The sequence below is a fragment of the Syngnathus acus genome, chromosome 24 (assembly GCF_901709675.1).
Source record: "Syngnathus acus chromosome 24, fSynAcu1.2, whole genome shotgun sequence".
Classification (NCBI taxonomy): domain Eukaryota; kingdom Metazoa; phylum Chordata; class Actinopteri; order Syngnathiformes; family Syngnathidae; genus Syngnathus; species Syngnathus acus.
In genome coordinates this window covers 5547691-5568770 of record NC_051108.1, presented here as the reverse complement: position 1 = coordinate 5568770, position 21080 = coordinate 5547691, and the positions used below count along the sequence as shown (strand labels likewise).

General features: G+C 38.5%; 1 protein-coding gene across 1 annotated transcript; it reads left to right on the top strand.

The window, feature by feature from the left end:
• Positions 1-1941: 1941 nt before the first annotated feature.
• On the top strand, positions 1942-19225 carry meis2b (Meis homeobox 2b). The gene is made up of 13 exons (XM_037244972.1): positions 1942-2345; positions 2543-2775; positions 3169-3310; positions 3412-3462; positions 3646-3696; positions 3827-3973; positions 5322-5436; positions 11467-11606; positions 14266-14342; positions 14950-15008; positions 15115-15204; positions 15316-15412; positions 17890-19225. Exons 1-12 carry the CDS (start codon positions 2334-2336, stop codon positions 15372-15374), a joined length of 1176 nt encoding a protein of 391 aa, XP_037100867.1. The 5' UTR covers positions 1942-2333; the 3' UTR covers positions 15375-15412; positions 17890-19225.
• The last annotated feature ends 1855 nt before the right edge of the window (positions 19226-21080 follow it).

The following is a 21080-nucleotide window of genomic DNA, read 5'->3' as shown; positions in this document are numbered from 1 at the left end:
CAGGCTAACGAGTTACCGGAAATATGCTAATTCTCGATCGTGCTAACACGCGAAAACGGACTTCGAAAGGAATGTAAACGAACATTTGGAGCAATGCTACATTGTCCTAAAGGTTAGACACATATTTCCTCAATTTAGAAGTTTTATTTTGACTTTTAAATGTTTTATTAATTTGGAGAAAAAAATCTGCGATGTAGTGAAGCCGCGATAAACGAAATGCGAAGTAGCGAGGGGTAACTGTACTACATTAAAACTAACCAAATGTTTGTACATTTTCCGTAAAGTACAGTATCTCTCATTCTGCATGTTTGCATGCTATAACACAATCTATCTCTCCCACATTGATGCAAATGCACCCACTTCCAACAACAACCACCCCACTCCACCCCACCCCACCCCTTGCCCCGGCTCCCCATCCACCCAGGTCTCTGCTGCCCTCCTTTCTCAGTCAGTTCTGACAATGCTAATGATTCTCACTGGGGTACAGGATGACGGGTGACAGAGGCAGCTCGACCGAGACTGTCTGAGGATGGTAGGGAAGGGGGGGAGGAAAGTTGACGTTGCAATGGGTGGGGTGGAAGAAGAGGTCAAGGATGGTGGTGCACTGGCCCCTATCTGGTGATGCGTCGAAAAAGATGCACATTTGCCTGACTAAATGGTAATTTATTACATGTATGACAGGGCCTGACACTCTGAATCAGCATTCATTCAGATCTCATTGGCTGGCCGAGTTTGTGTGGGGAGGGATGAGGTAAAATGAGGTAAACAGAAAGAGAACATAGGGAGAAAGAAACAGAACGGGCATGGAAATAATATGCAATGAGGAGCGACGTAGCCCCCGGGCATGGGACATGTTTTCCTTGTTTCCTTATCGTTAGTGTATTTCTAATTCAAATGTATGCCTTTAATAATTCACACACGGCATATCAAAGAGTAGGGTGGAATATGTTTCTATGTTTGAAATAAAGTACATGCAAGAATTATTTCTCCTGAGAAAATGCTTCGACCATTCATTTCCTGACAAATTTGGGAGAGAAAAGGTTGGCAGGATTTTATGCTGTAAACTAGCTAAATATATGTTCACTTTACTTTAGACAATATTGTTCATGCATAATTTTAAGCTCATATGCATACGTGTTGATATAAAGTAAAGATATAAACTAATTATATATAAAAAGAAATTAACTAATTAGTTCATTCATACTTTGATGCCTGAACATGACTTTTAACATCTGTAGATGATAATTATTATTAAAAGCCTTAACATTAATTAAATATTTACTGTGTCTAATAATGATCATGATTATTATTATTATTATTATTATTATTACTTGCTATAAGTACTATCTATTTAAATTAAATCATCAAATAAAATTAATCTGAATCTTTACTGAATACACACTATACACTAAAATAATCATACTTGAAAGTTTGAAAACTCCTCCACCAGGTTTCAGTGCCGAGCCTGGAGGCAACAGTCAAGTCGTAGGCATACTGACCGGAAACAGTTTGTCATTTTAAAATAAAGGCACATAAATTGAAACAAGCAAGTGGGGGGCATTGAAACGTTCTAAAAATAATAATAAACCTTCAGCTACATTAAAAACTTTTTCAGTATTTTCTTTACTTTAGTAGAGTGGCAATCATTGAAATTAAATAAAAGAATAATCTCAGGACTACCAGTCCCATATTGTCTAGTTGTCAGGTAAGAAATAAACAATTTGCTTATTCATGTTTTAAATCATACCTAATGTATTATTCATTTGCACAATACAGAACACACGTCATGGCATTAACTGTTTACAATTGTCAAACTTTTATTGTGAAAGCAATAACCGGAAATTGCAATTGTCAACGTTAGCTGTGGGGTGGCTGAATCCAGCCTTCACCAAATTCCGTCATCAGCATACACTGCAGTTCTCGCTTCATATAAGTGGATCCTCAACCAATCTGCGAGCAGAGAGCGTGTCGGCGCGCACGGACAGAGAACACAATCCCCCCAAAAGCCAAGGAAAGACTAGCAGGGAGTCCGCGCACTTTCTGTCCAAGACTTGATGCGCAGATGAACATCAAACACACGCACTGATTCTCACAGATGAGACCTAATCCACTCGAACCACAGGAATCAAGTTTGCAAATTGCGCGTTAGTAGCGAGGACAGATGATGATTACTTCTTTCCTCTGATCACGTTCTATTGATTGTCGTTCCACTGATTTGCCAACGGGACTATATTTTATAACTAGGAATATACTTTTCTGACTCTTGGATTTTTTGAAGTCATCCGTGCTCTTCAGCGTCACTTTTCTTGTACGCTTGAAAATTGCGCTCAACGATGGCGCAAAGGGTAAGTAACACACTATGACTTTTCTTTTTCTTTTTTTTTTAGAATATTTAAAATTTGTAAATAGATTATAGTTTTAAATTGTGTGAAAACAAATTCCATCATGTCATATATGAGCGAAAAAAACTACAGCCTAACAATATATGTGTTCTTATTAATTATTAAGACATTTCAATTAATTTAATTGTCTATCACCGAAGTACGATGAGTTGGCTCATTACGGAGGCGGGATGGATGGAGTTGGAGTCCCGACATCCATGTACGGAGACCCTCACGCCCCGCGGCCCCTACCCCAGGTCCACCACCTGAACCACGGGCCACACCCGCATCCCACGCAGCACTACGGAGCCCACGCACCGCACAGCATCATGCCAGGCAGCATGGGCAGTGCAGTCAACGACGCGCTGAAAAGAGACAAGGACCAGATTTATGGGTATATCTATTTACAGAATAAAACACTTTAATAATAAAAAAAATGTGTGCAGTAAAAGGATGGCTGGTATGAGACCCCTTAAAATACAAATATTATCAAGTAATTCCAGTTTGAAGTCAACATTATATGAAAATAACCATTAATTTTAACATTTATCCCAATTAGCATTTGTTTCCGAGCATTATTAAGTAATCCAATACAAAATTCCGAGAATCAAAACATGAAAATCATTTTCATTAAAAAACAAAAAAATATTGAATTACATTTCTTGGGATTAAATATTTGTTCAAAAGGGTTGATTTAATTCGTATCAGTTTGTTCTTTTATTTTCCTCTGCAAGGCCAACATGCATGGTTGTTGTTTTAACGGGAGTTTCGCGTTACTGTGCTGCAGCCACCCTTTATTCCCGCTTCTTGCGCTCGTTTTTGAGAAGTGCGAGCTGGCGACGTGTACGCCAAGAGAACCGGGAGTTGCGGGCGGGGACGTCTGCTCCTCGGACTCCTTCAATGAAGACATCGCGGTATTTGCCAAACAAGTAAGAAATAAAAATACTCCGGGTTTGAGTAATTAATATTATTGCTGCATTCAATTGCAATGATATTGACCAAATATTTGCACGTCGTTTTCTAATTTCAGATCCGTGCAGAGAAACCTTTATTTTCTTCGAATCCAGAGCTGGATAACTTGGTGAGAACATTTCCTTCTTTCTTTTCACTTTGCTGCGCTTGCCTGGAGCAATCGCATCCCTTTAGGGCGCACTTATTAAAATCATTGTTGTACTCATAACGCGCATAACGTTTTATAAAGCCCCCGAAGGCTTTGTGCAACGGCACTGTTGATTGATGGTTTCTTGTATTTCTTTTCCTTTAGATGATTCAAGCAATTCAAGTGCTGCGTTTTCATCTACTGGAATTAGAAAAGGTCAGTGTTATTCTGGTGCATGGAAATAATAATGTGTCCAGGTTTCTTATAACTTTGATTTTTCTTGTCTGACCTGTTGAGTGAAAATGTAAAAAATCAGTATTTAAAATGATATTTGGTTTTACTCTAGGTGCACGAGCTTTGCGATAACTTCTGCCATCGGTATATCAGTTGTCTGAAAGGCAAAATGCCCATCGACTTGGTCATTGAGGATCGAGACGTCTGCAAGTCGGACTTTGACGATCTGTCAGGATCTTCCACCAACCTTGCAGATCATGTGAGTTTACTGGATCATAAAAATGTCTCCTCAATGTGTAGTCTTATTCATCATTATGGTGTCATGGTACAACTCGTGGGACTTAATAAATCAGAAGGTCTGCATATATTCATGTTCTTTAATGTGGTTTATTGTTTTTTCTCATCAAGATCAATAACATCTTGAGACCCAGAGAAAAAATTTTTTTGAATTTTTACACAACATAATTCTTAGGGGTGTAAAAAAAAAAATACTTCAGTCAAAACATTGTTTTATTTATAGTTTACAATATGCTTTATATGTCCTATATGTGACTCTGTTTTATGAAATTTAAAGGTTTTTAAAATCTATTAACTGGTTCTCACAATAAAACATGAATGCTTGAAGCGCCATAAAGCCATTAGAAGTACTAATTGTATCCTAACTAGTCTGGTGTGTGTCTTACCTGATAACCCAGACAACTGATAACACTCATTGTGATATGTACTGTATGTTAACTTTAACTCAAGCTCTGCAATGAGGGAAGAAGATGCATTGTTACAGGGGCACCTGGTTGTAGTTAGCCTTCAAAAATCTTCCTTTTGTTGTTATTGTTAATATTATTATTGAAGAACACACAATGATGTGACGGGCCGTAGCTGGGCCCCGGGGCCTTAAGTTTGACACCTAAAATTGGAGTCAATACATAAAGCATCCTGTGCTCCTTTTGATTGCTTTTTAATAGACGGGATGTGAAAATAAAAGCCCTTCATTAGCTTGATAAATATAGAAACACATGGCGTTTCTTTGAGTAGCCGCGTTTACAGAGGAGTTGCAATTATTTTTTGGTCATGTAAGAAAAGAGGGGCCATAGTGGTGAGGCCCCCCCCTTCGCACTGCGCTTTTGTCCTTGTGCTTCTTGTTGTCATCTGCTGAGCTCTTCATCTGATCGCCATCAGGCAAACAGCTGACGCAAAGAGGCTGAAGAGGGAGATCTACTGTTTGGCTTGGGCTTATAGCCGTCTGAGTACCCTGACCAAGGCTCCCAATAAATACAGGGCTCCTACCTAAAACCGCTCGCAGAAACGACAAGGGCGTCACAAGGTTCACATGCTGCAGGATTGCCAGATATTCTCTAGAAATCGACTTTTTCTATGGTGTTTGATTTCAAATCCACTACAGGCAGAATGGTAATTGATCTCTCATGCGATGTTTAACTTACCGCCTTGCAATGCTAATTGCTGTCTTTGTAAAAGTGCATAATGGAGCACTTACTGGACCTACTGGACTTTCCTCATCTATCCCCCCCCCCCCCTTCCCTCCTCTCTTCTTTACTTTTATTTTCTTATCTCCTGTCCCCCGGTGTGCGGACCTTACCCTGACCTCTCAGAACCCAGCATCCTGGAGAGACTTGGATGACGCCCACTCCACACCCTCGGTAGGAACCCCAGGACCGTCCAGTGGGGGACACGTCTCTCAGAGTGGAGACAACACCAGTGAACTCGGTAAGAAAGCCCGCCGACAAGTCTCCTCCATATCAAAGCAATCGTATTTTCCGTGACCCCTCTTAAATTTAGGTGACTCAGTGGGATTATCAGGACATGTATACATATATTTATAGCAGGGGTGTTTTGAAATCAGAGACTAGTAAAAACTGGCTCAAATATTTCAATTTAATATTGCTCACAATTGTTCTATTTTTTTAAAAGTAAAGATAATTTGTGATTTTAGTACGGACACATGAAGTCGATGCACAATTTGTCTTTGCGGGCCACATACGTTGATATGGCGGGCCGTATCTGGGCCCCCGGGCCTCGTGTTTGACACCAATGGTTTATAGTAAGATAAATGGCGGACGATATTCACAAAAGTGTTTCTTTTGAATTTTACACATGGGTTGATGGTTAGATAAGGTGGCAAATTATTTTTGACTGCAAATTGTAAATTTCAGTTTTATAAGATTTGTTTGTCAATGACAGGCTTGCCTTTTAAAAAAGCTACAGAAATCTTTTTTTTTTGTCCAGCGTGCTTAACCTTGACTGCAATTAACAAATCAGAACTCTGGGACAGTATTCAAACTAAAAGTTGCTTCATTAGTGAAGATCCCTGACAATGGCATCCTGGGTACAACTCATTTAGAAGTGATAAATAGATCTTTTAACTCATCATTTTCTCTCCGAGTGTGGCCCTTGTGTTGTCCTAATACTATCTTAGCAGTTAGTGTGATTGCCAGTGTGGTAATTGGAGGCTATAAGAATTTTATGGTTTGTTTTTGTTGTTCTGCCCTTTGGCGGGAGTAAAAATAGAAAGGGACTTTAAAGCAACTTTCCAGCCTCTACCCATCAGGCATCAATGGGCAGAGCATTGATAAGAACAATAGGAGGATGCTTTGCAAGACAAGAGAAACTGAGAGGATTAAGCAGACAATCAGAACCAGATCATGATTTTTACTTTGATATCACGCATTAAAAAAAAAAAAAACGTTCTTACTGCATCAATTTTAGAGGAGCATGTTTCTTGAATTTTTTTCCCCCGTTTATCTAAAAGTCAAGTCAGCCTGGGTGTGAATAGTTTCTTTGCTTTAGGCTTTTTTTTTTTTTTTTTTTTAGACAACAGTGGGGGAAACCTCAAGGTCCATGGCCTTTTGACCTGGAAAAGAATACATTGAGAATGGGGGTGCAGAATATCCCCCGTGGGGATGTAAGGGCAGAGCATTTTATGTATATGAAACAAAGGCAGAGAGGAGAATGGAATGATCAGAGCTGCAGTTGCTGCAGCAGGGTTGGCTTGTATGCTACCTGCTGAGGCTCCCTGGGCTTCTGCTTTATTTTCTAACTATGATACAGAGGAATCAAACCCAGCACAAACTGCAGTTAAAAAGCATTTTGAGACTACAGAAGTCCGTTCCGTGTCTTTAATGGATGCCAAACTCGAGACATGACTTCATTACGTGTTACTCTGCCCCCCAATTTGGTGGACAAAGCAACACCACTTCATTAAGCTTCCTGATTTTTGCATCCAAATGTACGCTCAAGTCATAATTTAATCTGCATTGGCAGTTATTGAGCAAGCAAATTCAGAAATGAAATAAATAAGATAATAAATAAATAAGAATAAATAAATAAAAACATCTTAAAACTAACTAACTAAATAAATAATTAAATAATAGAAAATAATACAATAAAAATAATAAATAAAACCCCACCAAAATGATGCAGAACAGAAATTTAAGGATGGATCTGTGGTGCATCCAAAATATTTTATGTCATCATTGTTTGGAAAGCGTAGTAACTAGTGGAGGCTACATGGAGCATCAGAACAGCCACATATTTTTAACATCTCAATTCATCTCTAGTCGTTGAAAATCATCATTCATAAGTGACTATACTTTTTGCACAATTTACCTTTCAATGCCTCTGGTTCTATTAATTCTGTAAAATAATCAGTCAAAACAAATTCATGCACTCTTATGTAATTATTGCATCAAGCGCTTGTCTTAACATTACTGCAGCGTGAATACTAACTCCCATATGTTCTGATAAAACCAACCAATGTCATTTGGGAGCGCTGTGGTAGTTGCAATTGACTTAAAACCACAGGAAAATGATCCTAGCCACTCGTGGTTGAGCTTCTGGCTGCCTACTTCTCTGTGGCCTCCCAGCATTAGGTTGTTTCCTTGTAAGCTGTGTGATATGTAAAGGGGGTCCCTTTGATACATCTACCCCCAGGGTTACTGCTGTTGACCACAGCTAAGGGGGCTGAACTATCCGAGGAATGTTTGGAAGAGGTCTGGGGGTGGACAAGGAGAAGCTTTAAATGTCCATCACAAAGAGTGAGATAAAACAAAAGGCGGGAGATAGACTGGTTAAAAAGATTTGTATTTCAAAATGTATTGTTAGGAACAGGAAATGTTGAATTCTTCTGACGGACTCAAAGCAAGATGGAATGTTTCATGCTATGGTTGCTCACATGCCAGTGACATCACAGATTCACTGTCAATACGGACTCATGTCTTTGTTGCATCTGTCATGGGTCTGTGGGTGTTTTATAAAGAAGGGCAGACTCCATGGGAATGAAGGAGGTGGGACGGAGGGAAAGAAAAATGACGCACACACACAAATTTGCATGTAGTGAAACATATTGTGCAATAACGCTTTAACCCAAATCGTGTCATAGCCACAGTAAGGCCTATTTGCAGCAGTATGGGTGTTGCAACATGAAACAGGGCAAAAAGCAGAGCACTAAAATAAAATAAAATAAAATAAAATGAAGTGAAATTAAATGAAGTCAAAGTCTGCTTTATTGTCAATTTCTTCACATGCCAAGACACACAAAGAAATCTAAATTACGTTCCCACTATCCCACAGTGACAAGACATAATACACAATATACATACAAGTAAACAACACAAAAAATAAAAACAAGAAGGCACAAACAATGAATAAATAAGAGTGATGAATAAATAATAAATAAACAAATAACATAATAAATAAGAGCAAAAAATGAAATAAGATGAAATAAAATATAATAAAATGTAATTAAATTAAATTAAATAATCCTTCAGTGGATCATGATAGATAACCATCCATTCAAAAACGGTTGTGCCCCGGGTTACGAGTATCAAATATTTATTGAGCAGGAAAATCAAACACAAACTGAAGCACTTGAATCGGAGCATGGAGCAATCGCTTGGTAAAAAGCCAACCTGACTGAATGCAGCTCCTGATGTGACTCACTAGCCACGCCCCTTACAGGCGCACCAACACGTATGTACTATTGTGCATGCATGCGTGCGCGTGTGTGACTTTTGGCTTAGTAACACCAAAAAACAACCAATTTATTTCCTAGGTGAGTGTATTATAACTTTGGTCACTGAAAATTTTAAATTTGTATTCTAAGTCAAGTACCACTCTTAACAAAAAAAAAACACACACTCAGATGTTTGCCACGCTTGCAGAAATATTGAAACATTACCTTACACTGCCATTCTGATTACAAAATGCAAAAGTGCTCCACTTTAAATTTAATCATCATGTTCAGATCCCAACGCAGAGGTATTCCCCAAGACTTGGAAACAATCCAGACTGCTCCATTTGGAGCTGTGCATCATGCCTAATAAGGGAAAGAGCTGTGTGGTGTCACTGATGATGGATCAGGGACCTGCTGAGCTCATTAGATAGGCATGCTGGCTTTGCATCACTGATGCAAATGGGGTACAGCAATCAGTTCTGCTAAGTGCTCCCCACTTTGTCTTTTTCACACACCATCCACTGACTGCTCGTCACACCATAACAGTGTTTAAAAGAGCAAAAAAATAGACCAAATTTTTAAAAAAAATCGACGACGCTCAAAGCAATGAAAAAAATTAGAAGTATGAAGCACAATATCGACGAATATAAATTCATGTTGTAGCTTTTTTGCATGAGTGTTATTATTATTAAGAAAATGGTAATGTTAATGACACTGTGGCACATAATGGTAATTCTAATTCTCTTAGTTCATCTAGCCTGTTTTACAAACATATCATTTTTTATCTCACACTTACGTTTAAATACACCAGTTAGTAAAATGGGTGTATTTCAAATTAGTAGTGAGGGATTGTATTGAAAAAAGAAAAAAATCTCTTGTCTTTTTCACATTGCATACTCCATTTGATCAATTCTGAGATTTGATTTCAATCAAGAAAGAAATAAAAACACGTTGCAGAATTGAAGTAAGCACATTTCGCAGTGTTAGGTGTGTTAAATAAATAAAAGAGCAGGAAAAGGCAGTGTTGAAATAAAAAGCATTAATATATAACAATGTTGAAAAGAGCAGTAAAAGCAGAACGGAGAGTGCAAATTCTTCTTCATATCTTAGGGTGCTGCTTTTTGTGTATGTTTTTCTTCTTCGCCCCGGGGCAATACTCCAGCCAACCCTGCAGTAATGCCCAACCCTCCACCTCCACCCTCCGGTGGGTGTCACGCGTGCAGACACTGGCAGGCAGCGTGGAGCGCGCCCTGATGGGGGGGGATAGAGTAATGGGGGGGGTGAGAGCAGGGGCATGGCAGAATTGCACGGGTGTACGACTTTGAGACTGGACCGTCACACACTGCTTAGATTGGCTGAGTTGCCGGGGAGCAGTCAGAAGCGATTAGTGTAGCAGAAGATCTGCCCTGCGGCTTTCCCCTCTCTGCTGCACAAGAAAGAGGGATGAGGCGAGGAGAGAAGAGGAGGTAGACCAGGGTGAAGTGGGGGGGGTGTGACATGCCATACGTAGAGATAATTAGTCTGAGCCTAGCGCGCTTTTATTTTTTTTTCCTTCTGTACTTTTTGTTTTCTCTCACTTTGCCTTATTTACTTAAAACATTACGGAAGAACACTCCAACTACAGGTAGACTCAGCTAGAATTGATAGAAAGTCTAATTTATTAAATAATAAAGTATTTGATTTCAAAGCAGAAATACATTTTTTACTAAAAAGGCAAGTTTTACTTAAAGAGCTTATTTAAAAACAAACTTGTAAAGAAAACGCAGACAACAACACAGAGGCTGTCTCATCTCTGGATGCCATCCGTCAAAACTCCCACCCACCCCCTCCCTCCCCCCCCCCCCTCATCCATGGAACACATCCTTTTTAATGTCAATATTCATTAGCTGAAATATTTATTCATGAATATGGCTCATATAGATGCGCTTGATTGATGCATCCCTAAAAACAAAAAGACATGCTCGGGCAAATCTTAAGAAAAGTAGGGTTTCTGTCCCGCCTCGGGGGAGGAGTCTCTCAGATGCATTATTCACATGCCCTCCAGGCAGGCTTTCAAGGCTACTCTGCCCCGAGGGCAAGAAAAAATAACCACCACTGTTAAAAGTAAATCATCTCGGCTGATGCACAATTAATGGCAGAGAGGGAGCAGAGTGCCCCATGCGCAAGCAGGGGCGGAAATCCGAAGCCTCCTGCCTTGATCCGCGTCGGCTTTCTTCTGAAATCAAACAAGGATGCTGCTAATGGCAGAATCCAGAGATGCAGACGATCGTGACGCAGACGTTGTATGGGATGCTTGGGGGATGGGATTTGGCTGAACACAAGGGTAATAAATTTCCTACCCCCCCTCTGCACCCAAACATGCACCTCACGTCCAAGTTTGAACAAAACAGAGTTTGATGTTATCGGGTTTGTTTTTCATACTCGGTTTTTGTTATTGTGTTTTATTCTAAGGAAATCATTAGTCTCAATTCAAATAGAGGTCACATATAAATAACATTACATGTAGCACAGTGCCATTATTTCACGTTGGGTACACAACTCCTGCAGTCATTACTTCATGTCAAGCCAGTGACTCAGATTGTATTAATAGCTCTTGGTCTTATTGAGATCCCACACCCCCAAACTCCTCTTCATTATCCAATGTCCGGGGGGAGTCAAACAGAGGTGAGAGGAAATATCTTGTGCTATTTCACACGAGAATGCAACACAAAATTGTTGCCTATTTTTTTTTGGCAGGGCTGTATATAATCCTGGGCCTAAATTTAATATTTTTTTTAATCGTATAGGAGACGGCCTCGACAACAGCCTAGCATCACCGGGCACAGGAGATGAAGATGACCAGGATAAGAAGAGGCAGAAGAAAAGAGGCATCTTCCCGAAAGTGGCAACAAATATAATGAGAGCGTGGCTATTCCAGCACCTTACAGTAAGACATTTTGTTTTTCCTACTTTTTAGTTTCCGATAGCAATTGCAGGATTCAAGCAAACTCCAGGTCTTCTGTCAGAAAATTCACACACACAATTTTTGCCGAAGGAAACTTAAAACGAAAGCCATGTAGTATTTCCTCCAGAGCATCGGTGTCAAACTCGAGGCCCGGGGCCCCAGATACGGCCCGCCACATCATTTGATGTGGCCCCCGAATACAAATTGTGCAGCAACTTTATGTGTAAATACAAAAGTTACAAATTGTCTTCACTTTTAAACAATACAGATATTTCTAGCAAATTTTGTTACCATTGATCTGTTAAAAAATATTTGCACAGTTTTTATTTACTGTTCATCTTTGATCCTCGTGAAATAGAAGAACAGACCTTCATGTGAAGGTCCAATTTGTACCACTATTCCTTGGTTTATACAGATATCAACATCAGAAAGAGAATAAAAGCGAACTTGGAGTGCTTTACCTTTTGTCCAAGGTCCAAAAGATCGAGCCAATGCTTTCTTCTTCTTTTTTTTTTTCTATACTTCACACTGTCAGATGTGTCATAAGCTCTTAGTCGTTTAGTTTATAATAGGCCCACACAGATCCTGTACTCATCGTAATCCCTTCCCTTTCCAAAGCCCACCTTTAGATTTCGAGATGAAAAAAAAGGAAGATAATTGAATTATCCCTTTTCTGTTCACAATCCTCTAATTTGTTAAGCAAAAGTGTTTGCCATGGCAGGATGTGCCAATGAAAAGTGTGCAAGGAGACTTTGGGCTTCTGAAAAGCCCATTGCAACACCCAAGCGATCAAGCATTCATCAGTTGTTGAGGTTGTGAATGGAGCTGGATTATGTTTTGTCACACGTCGCGGGGTAAGGGGGATCCTCGGTCGTAGCCTCATGCTTTTGTCACCCCCATTCTGAAGAGACTTGAAAGATCCCCCCCCCCCCTCTTCTGAGGTAGCTATAAAGAACGCAGCTGTAAAGGTTCCAATTCATTATATCATTCATTATCGTCTCATTAGCCTGGTCAAACCGTTGGTTTCCATGCAACCTTTACATTTGACCACATTCAAAGATGAATGCTAAACTTTGAATTTAGTCATCACACGCTGGAATTCATTGATGGCCTCACACTAAGTAAAGTAAAACGAGTCTTTTATGAGAGTTGTCCGTCTATTCAGGTGAGGTCTGCTGCTATGCGACCAGATATTTACGGAAGCGTGGAGCTGCTAATGTGGAGTAAAAAAAATTGACTGGCAAATACGTTTGAATGTTCGAACGCATTTTAATATGTTTGAACGTACTCGAAAATACAGTCGAACGTACTCACAAATACATTCAAACATACTTGGAGCTAAAATTTTCCCCCCCAAATGCCCAAATTGAAAAAAAAGCTATTTTGTTTTAAGCATTTAAGCTTTATTATTCCAATATAATAAAATATATTTATTTATTCATCCTCACGAGGGTCACGGGCGTGCTGGAACCTATCCCAACAGTCTTTGGGCGAGGGGTAACCTAAACTGGAATTTTATATTTGAATAAGATGAATAGTAATAAAAATTACTAGCAGTATTTCTATTCTTTAAAAGTGAAGACAATTTGTAATTTTAGTATTGACACTTGAAGCCGATGCACAATTTGTCTTCGCGGGCCACATAAAATGATGTGGTGGGCCGTATCTGGCCCCCGGGCCTTGAGTTTGACACCTATGTCATTCACAATCACACCTATGAACAGTTTCAAGTGGTCAATTGGACTACCATGCATGTTTTTGGAATGTAAGAGGAAACTGGAGTAAGTAAAATGGTAATTTCATGATTGTATTGCGCATACCCTGCGGATTAGATTTAGTGATGTAAACGAGGAAAAATATTTTAATCGCTCAGCCTTGACAGCGCGGCATAACTATTTGGACGAAGGGGGTGACACGCAAGGTTACCCACATCACATGCACGGCTGACTGCATCATCCGCAAAGGGGGAAGAAATATTGCAGCTTACTTGTATAAATACACTTTGCACTCACAAAATTTCAGTCAATTTCTGCTTCAGCAATGTCGAGCACTATTTGTGTCAAAATTCCTTAGTCACTATTCAACTTCAACGTTGATGTGGAGTCGAAAATATGACTTGTTGAGGAATCGCTTCAACCCCTAACCTGAAAAGAAGTTGAAAATGAAGTGCTTGGAAGCTCATCCTTCACTGATGACCACAGGAGGCAGCTGATGGCCTGACAGCAGCAGAATGGCGACTGGCCCACGACCCTGTTCCCAGTACATGGGTCACCTCTGTCTGCCATCTGCCGCCCTCCTCCCTCCATCTCTCTGTCTGTCTCTCTCTCTCTCTCACACACACATACACACACAGGAGAGATGGAGAGAGGTGGGGAGGGGTTGCTCGCAGGGTGACGGGGGGCCTGGCCTTACCAAGACCCCAAACAAAAGACACCATTGTGCCCCTTTACATCCCACCCGATCGTTTGTCAAGCAATGTCAAATAATGTCAAATAATGTCACACAAAGCCACGCACTTTTAGCCTCAAGTGTTAACAGGGCCAAACATTGGTCAGGCAAAGTTGTTGTTTTTTTTTTTTTTACTTGCACAGTCACATGATTGTCAATATTAACATTTTGATAATCACTTATCCCCCAACAGCACCCGTATCCTTCGGAGGAACAGAAGAAACAACTAGCACAAGACACGGGCCTCACCATTCTCCAAGTCAACAACTGGTGAGTGCCTTTAAAACCATTTTTTAAAAATATTAGGTTACTTTCATGAAACAGAATACATATATTATCAAATCTAAAGACTGCCTAAATGCACATTTAGCTTTGGAAGCTGTAAAGCGGATGTCAATGCATCGTGCAGCCTTAGGGATGTGTTCATGAAAAAGCATTGGCAGACCAGTTAGTCTTATTATAGCCTGTGGCTACAAGGCTAAACCTAAATCAATAGATTTTTTTTTTATAGATATGTTACAAGGTTCTAATACACCAGATTGTATCTGTGGTAGTGAAGCGTATTAGTGAAGTCCCTGGAGACACAGCATTGGTTTCCAGTTTGATTCAAACTGCCACGTCCTGAATGTTTTAACTGAGAAGAATTGGGAATTTAATATGCCATGTTAAGTGAATGAAAAGACTTACGTCATATTAAAAATAACTCGTTTTAAATCATTTTAAATACATTTAAATATTAAATAAATTTAATAATTTAAAATAAAAAGCTGTGACATTTTTTGTGGTCAGTTGTGGTACATTAGTTTTGATTTTGTTCAATTCTCTCATGACCTGGGGAAATAGTTACTGTATATATTATTTACATGATGATTTCCAGGTTCATCAATGCAAGGAGGAGAATAGTTCAGCCTATGATTGACCAGTCCAACAGAGCAGGTAAGAAAAAAATCATATGGTGATCATAAAATAATGTTATTTTAGCAGTATTAAACTGAAATGACGCCTCAAACTTATTTAATGCATTGTCTGTTCTTCTGTCAAGTGAGTCAAGGTACAGCTTACAGTCCAGACGGCCAACCAATGGGAGGCTTTGTCCTTGATGGACAACAGCACATGGGTCTCCGACCCGGAGGTACAAAAATGTCACGCCTTAAAATCACATTAAAAAATGAATGCACCCTCATCATTTATGCAATTGATATGGAGCTCATGTGCAACTCATCTTTACACACACTTGTTCCAGGTCCAATGGGGGGAATGGGTATGAACATGGGCATGGACGGGCAGTGGCACTACATGTAAGCCCACACCACTGAGGCCAGCCTCAACAACAGGGTGAAGTAAGTATATTAGTGCAAATTTCATTTTCCATTTCTCTCCACAAAAAAAATGCTGATGATTTATGAACGTGGTGCAAAACAAAAAGAGAGTTTTTATATTATATTTTTTTCATTGCGAGGGTTAGGGTTAGGCAGATATATTAATTTATTTACCTACGGTCAGTATTGTGAGAAAATTGCGAGAATGATTCAGATTCGTCAGAATTTGACCAAAAAAAAATGCCGCGTTGTACTCAGATCGTGTTGTATTGAGGAGGTGGCCGAGCCAAGAGGGTTGTCAACGTCGCTGCGTCACGGCTCTCCTTTGGCTCCCCTTCTTTCAGGCAACATGGCTGTACCCAGGGCATCTAAAAAAAATAGGTTCGTAGAGCCCTTATAAGCTTACTTGAAAACCAACAGTGTAACCAAAAATATACTTGGAAACATTTTTTTTAGCTCCTTCTGAGTTCCACATGTACGCTTTGAGATCATCTTCTTTGTGTATGAATTAATTATGAATGTATTATACTGCCCATTGGTGTCGGTCTGCACAGGAAGAGCAGCACAATGTCCAGTGAAGCATGATGCGAAATTCTTAATCCTATATAAATATTCTATTTAAGTATGTTATTAATGTATGTTGTAGTGCAATACTACAGAGAGGTATTTATCTCATTCAAAAAAATTAGGGGACTGGAACAGATTACATTTATTTTTCAAAAAAAATTGAGTATCATATAATGATATTTTGAAAAAATAAATAAATATATATATATATCAAAAAATTATGTGTATCATGTGATATTTTGGAAAAATAAAATAAAATAATTAAATAAATAAAAAAAATATATATAGATGATCCTTGTAATTTATAAATAGAAGTGGTAATTGCGTCACATTCCTTCGCAACCATATTTTCTTTGCCTATCCACATCTTTTTTTTCTCCACCTTTTCTGTCATTAAGAATCAGGCTAATCCCCCCCTACCTCCCCCCCTTCTTCCTCTTCCTTCGGCCCCCCGATCAGCTTCATACCGCTGCTGACAGTTTCTCAAATCAAGACATATTGCCTGCCGAAGGCATCCAAGCACAGAGAATTTTATTTAACACCCACACTCCACTGCTCAATGAGCCACGCTGTAATGACACTTACCTTGATTAATAGAGCTCTTTATATGTAAATAGGGGGCTGCATTTGCTTCATTTTTTATCCAGTGGGCCAATATTCACCAACACAGCTGCTTGTCTCATAATCCCCCGAATGTTGCTAATGAAGTTCAAATGGTATCATTCATGATGCTTTATGTGAAAAAATTGCAAGAAAGATCGACATGGCTTTTCAACTAGAATAAACACTATACTGTACATGTATTTGGCGGTGATTTAATCTAATTACTTCTCATTTAATGATGAGTGGCTAGTTACTGTGTAGTTCAATGAAGCCTGGTGTATTTTCCTCCCGCAATTTCATCTGCAGTGAGAGCATATGCTGACTGCAGCAGTAAATTTCCTCAGGACTGCAGAAATATTACGCTTTTCCATGCGCAATAAAGCCAAACCCATAATATTTAACCAGCATGGAATACATGACTGAGTCTGCATTATGTTTTCTGCATAGGCCTGGCGCACTGACCTATGCGCTGCTATGGATGCAGCACATGCAATGCTTGTGATATTTGAAAAGTTCTTTCCAAAAATCAGGAGGTTACTCTGTAATGAAATATTAAATAATGAATTGGTTAAATGATGGCTGTACAGAATGTGGTATGTAAGCTTGCCCTTTATCAAACATAATGGTTGACTTTTATTAGGAGACTGAAAAAAGGACAAAAAAATGCCAAATGCTGAATTTTAAAAGTGTAAACAATAATTTAACACTTTATTCTGCTGTCTATAGAGTAAAATGGGCCTTGTGAGGGGAAAGTTTTTCTTTGACAAGTTGTGCTGACTTATGACTCAAGTATCATACTATTGTCTGACAATGTTTCAAAAATATATGAATGGACAACTATCATAACAATTCTTATGCCATTACATGTAATTATAATATTCAGCAGAGATATGTAAATTATAATGTTACAATTGATTATCTTGCAATAAGTATATTATCATGATGTATTTTTCACCTTACAAGGTAAAACAAAAAAAAACATATAAGGCTTTTATTAGTTGATTGTGTTTCTTTCAAATTTAGACTTCACATATTTATAGTTGCCTGAATTATTTCCTGTGTAGAGCAAATATATTTTTTTACTTTTTAGGGGGCATTAAAAAAAATACCACTGAAGACATTTCTGTTATTTTATCTACTAAGATATAAGACTATCATCCTTCTACTACTTTGAAGCAAATACTTGATGATACATTTGTTTTATTTTATTTATCAAGGTTATTTGCCATTATTTGAACGTACTGAGAACATTGTTTTGTACACGTAGGCTCGTTTGATTGTGAGTTTTATTTCTTACCCCCCCATCTACCTTATCTTGGTTTTTCCAGGCCTCCATGGTTGGCTCAGGGATCTTCATTTTGAGGAGCTTGGAAGCAGCCGGTGCATTTCCACGTGACCACCCCTCGCGCCCCACTTCAACTTTGTTGCCCTGTGGCTTGCACGCACACGAGTGTTGAGGATCACGGGGTAAAAGCGTCACCTGTAGGCTACTTTTTTTTCCCCTAATGCAGTTGAAAAAGAGACTTAAGTTTGAGCTCGAAGAACGGGAATCGCCGGAGCGCAAAAGGACCCGGGGAGGTGGGTGGCTGCTATGTAAAATAAAAAAAATAAAATAAAAAAATAGAAGAAAAGCAGTCACGCATTTCCCCGCAGTTTCATTTTAAATTATTTATTTATTTTTATAACACGACGGACCACAGGGATGACACTTTTTTTTTTTTCTTGATGAATCCAATCTGTGAAGCTTTACTTCCATATTTGCATCTCCTTTCTAAACATCAGTGTACAGACACAACGCACGCACATACACGCAAACACTGGAATAGATTTGAAAAATATGTATAATAATTTCAATTGTTGTGCTGTATAGATTTGTGCTTTTTCATTGCGGCTTTTTTGTTTTTTTTTGGTTTTTAAAATACAGTATTGTGCTTGTGACCTCACCACATATCGCCAACCTTGAGTGATATTACGTCACACTCATGTTGGTTTCTGTTGCATTTTCTTTTCATGCTTTCCTCTGTGTGCAACTAAAGGCAATTTATAAAGAGTTCAATCTTTTTTTTTTTTTATATTGTTTTAATGATTTTTCTATCACCAAAACAGAAGTCTTCACTGTAGAGCCAAATCGAGATAAAATAAAGAAGGACAAAGCACTGTGTGTTATGAAAAGAGAAAGATGGTGAGGTCGTGTGTGGGCGTTGGAAGAAAAAAAAACAAAATTAGTTGAAGGAGCAGGTCACGTATTCAGCTTCGGTTCGATAGAAGACGGAATTGCACTTGTCTGCTGTTATTGGATTGATCGTGACAGCCATGATGGATGAGCCGACTCCTAAATTCAGAAAAATAAGAAAGAAGCTGCAGCTGGTTTTCACGACACGTCTTTGTTTGCACGGTGCACGCGTGTGCTTGCGTGTTTGTTTAAGTCAGTGTGTCTGTGTTTCTAATTTGATGGTCAAAGATGGGATGGCATAAAAGGGAAAAAAAGAATGCCGAAATTTGTGGTACTCCTTTTATATACCTTCTTTATGAAACGGAATAAATTATTTCGTTTTCAAAGCAATAACAACGCTTTTTTTTATGTCCCGGTTTTTGTTGCTCGTTGTATGTACCATGGCCTGGATTAAAGGAGGGAAATATAAATAAATAAATGCATAAACTGCACAGAGGAGCTCATTTATCACTGTCAGACGCCAACGATCCTCAGAGGCTTGTATCGACGAGAGCACAAGCCAGAACCGTCCATTGAGCAACTGTACAGTATGCAGCCTATTGATGCATAATTATTTCTAATCAACAAAAATCGAAAAAAATACCACGAATTTAATAAGTTAAAGATTAAATTATTTTTTACAAGAGTTCCTCAACAAAGAAACACAAACTATTGTGATTTAAACCTTGATTTAGTACAGTGGATTATTATTTTATTATTATTATTTAGTAATAGTAGTAGAGGACTGTCTTTAATTTCCACTATTCAGTTCGAACAAAAATAAATGAAGGCTGCGGGCCAAAATTATTGCTATAAGCGGGGTGCATGTTTGCATGTATGGTGTTTCAATAAGAAATTTCACTGCAACACCCAACCTCCCTCACCCCCCCCCCCCCCCCCCCCCCCCCTCAAAAAAAAATATCGAATAGCCTATACGTGGCATAATTCGTCTAAATCACCGAAGCAAGCATGTGTTTCATTTTTATTGTTTTTATTACAAGTTATTTCTAAAATTATCTTGGCTATAATGTCGGTATATTGGCATATTAATTCCAGTATAATCTTTTTAATGTTTACAAGCTGTATATTTATCATGAGAGAGGCATTATTTATATTCAGCGTGCAAAGATTTTCCATATATTCCCCATCTCTCACCATGAGCGCCAACAGGCCTAATTGGTTCGCTTCTGCAGACTGCGCGCAAGATAAATGCGTTGTGAAAGCTGCCGGAAATGCGCGACGGCCTGTATGAAATATAGGTCAGAGCTGCAGCAAGCCGAATGCAGAACGATGTATCACATGATTTCCAAATTCTATTTTACACTGAATTGCACCATAGTGCCGCAGTGGTGCTGCTTAATTGTTTATTATTCTTTTTTTATTAACATAGGAGTAACGCTTGAAAATATTCTAAAAGAAAAAAAAACATATTGTTTCTACTTTATTAATGACATCACTGCATGCATGACGCAAATACGTATATAGCCAGAAATGCAAAATGGAAACAATAACAATTATGTGAATTAAAAAAAAGGCAACGGTAGCAATTTACGTCACCTGCAAAAATACAAACACCTATTGCAATATGTATGCAATACATGTAATACAAATAACATAAATTAATTAATAAATATCATTGAATTAAATGAGGCCATACTGAGCGATGATGGGGCGAAATGGTGAATCATTGCTAATGCACTGCTTATGCAATTATGTAGTGTGACAGTACATTTAAAAGAAAACCTGTAATATATAATGAGTAATAATGTCCCTAATACCGCCATCTTATTAATAATGCTAAATAAATAAATAAAGATGTCAATTAAAGATTAATTCTGGTTTATGGTATATTTGAGTCTTATGGTATTGTTGATTTCTTCCAGTGTCAGAGTCATAGTGGTCAGCAAAATCTCTCGGTGAGATGGAAACAATGAGGCTTTCTGACATTTTAATCATTTGCTTTTGATGGTCAGTAATCATAACCAAAGCCGTGCACTGAAAATGAACTCCCTCACTCAGCCAACTCTAAAAAAGAGCAGTTTTGTCAATTGAGTTGCAGTCATCTGAATGCAAACTATGAGTTCACGGGTATTTAACATTGGTAGAAAAATATTAATTATTTTTCTTTTCATTTCCCAGTTTATTTTTGTCCAGATTCATATAAATGTAAAAAACAAATATGGGTATATTTTAGAAGTTATGTGCACATTTTTCTCCATTAATATTTAACTCAATTGAAGTAGTAGTACAGTTTTTATTTCTAATAAAATATATAAATAATGGGGAATCAGCACGTATGTAGAATAA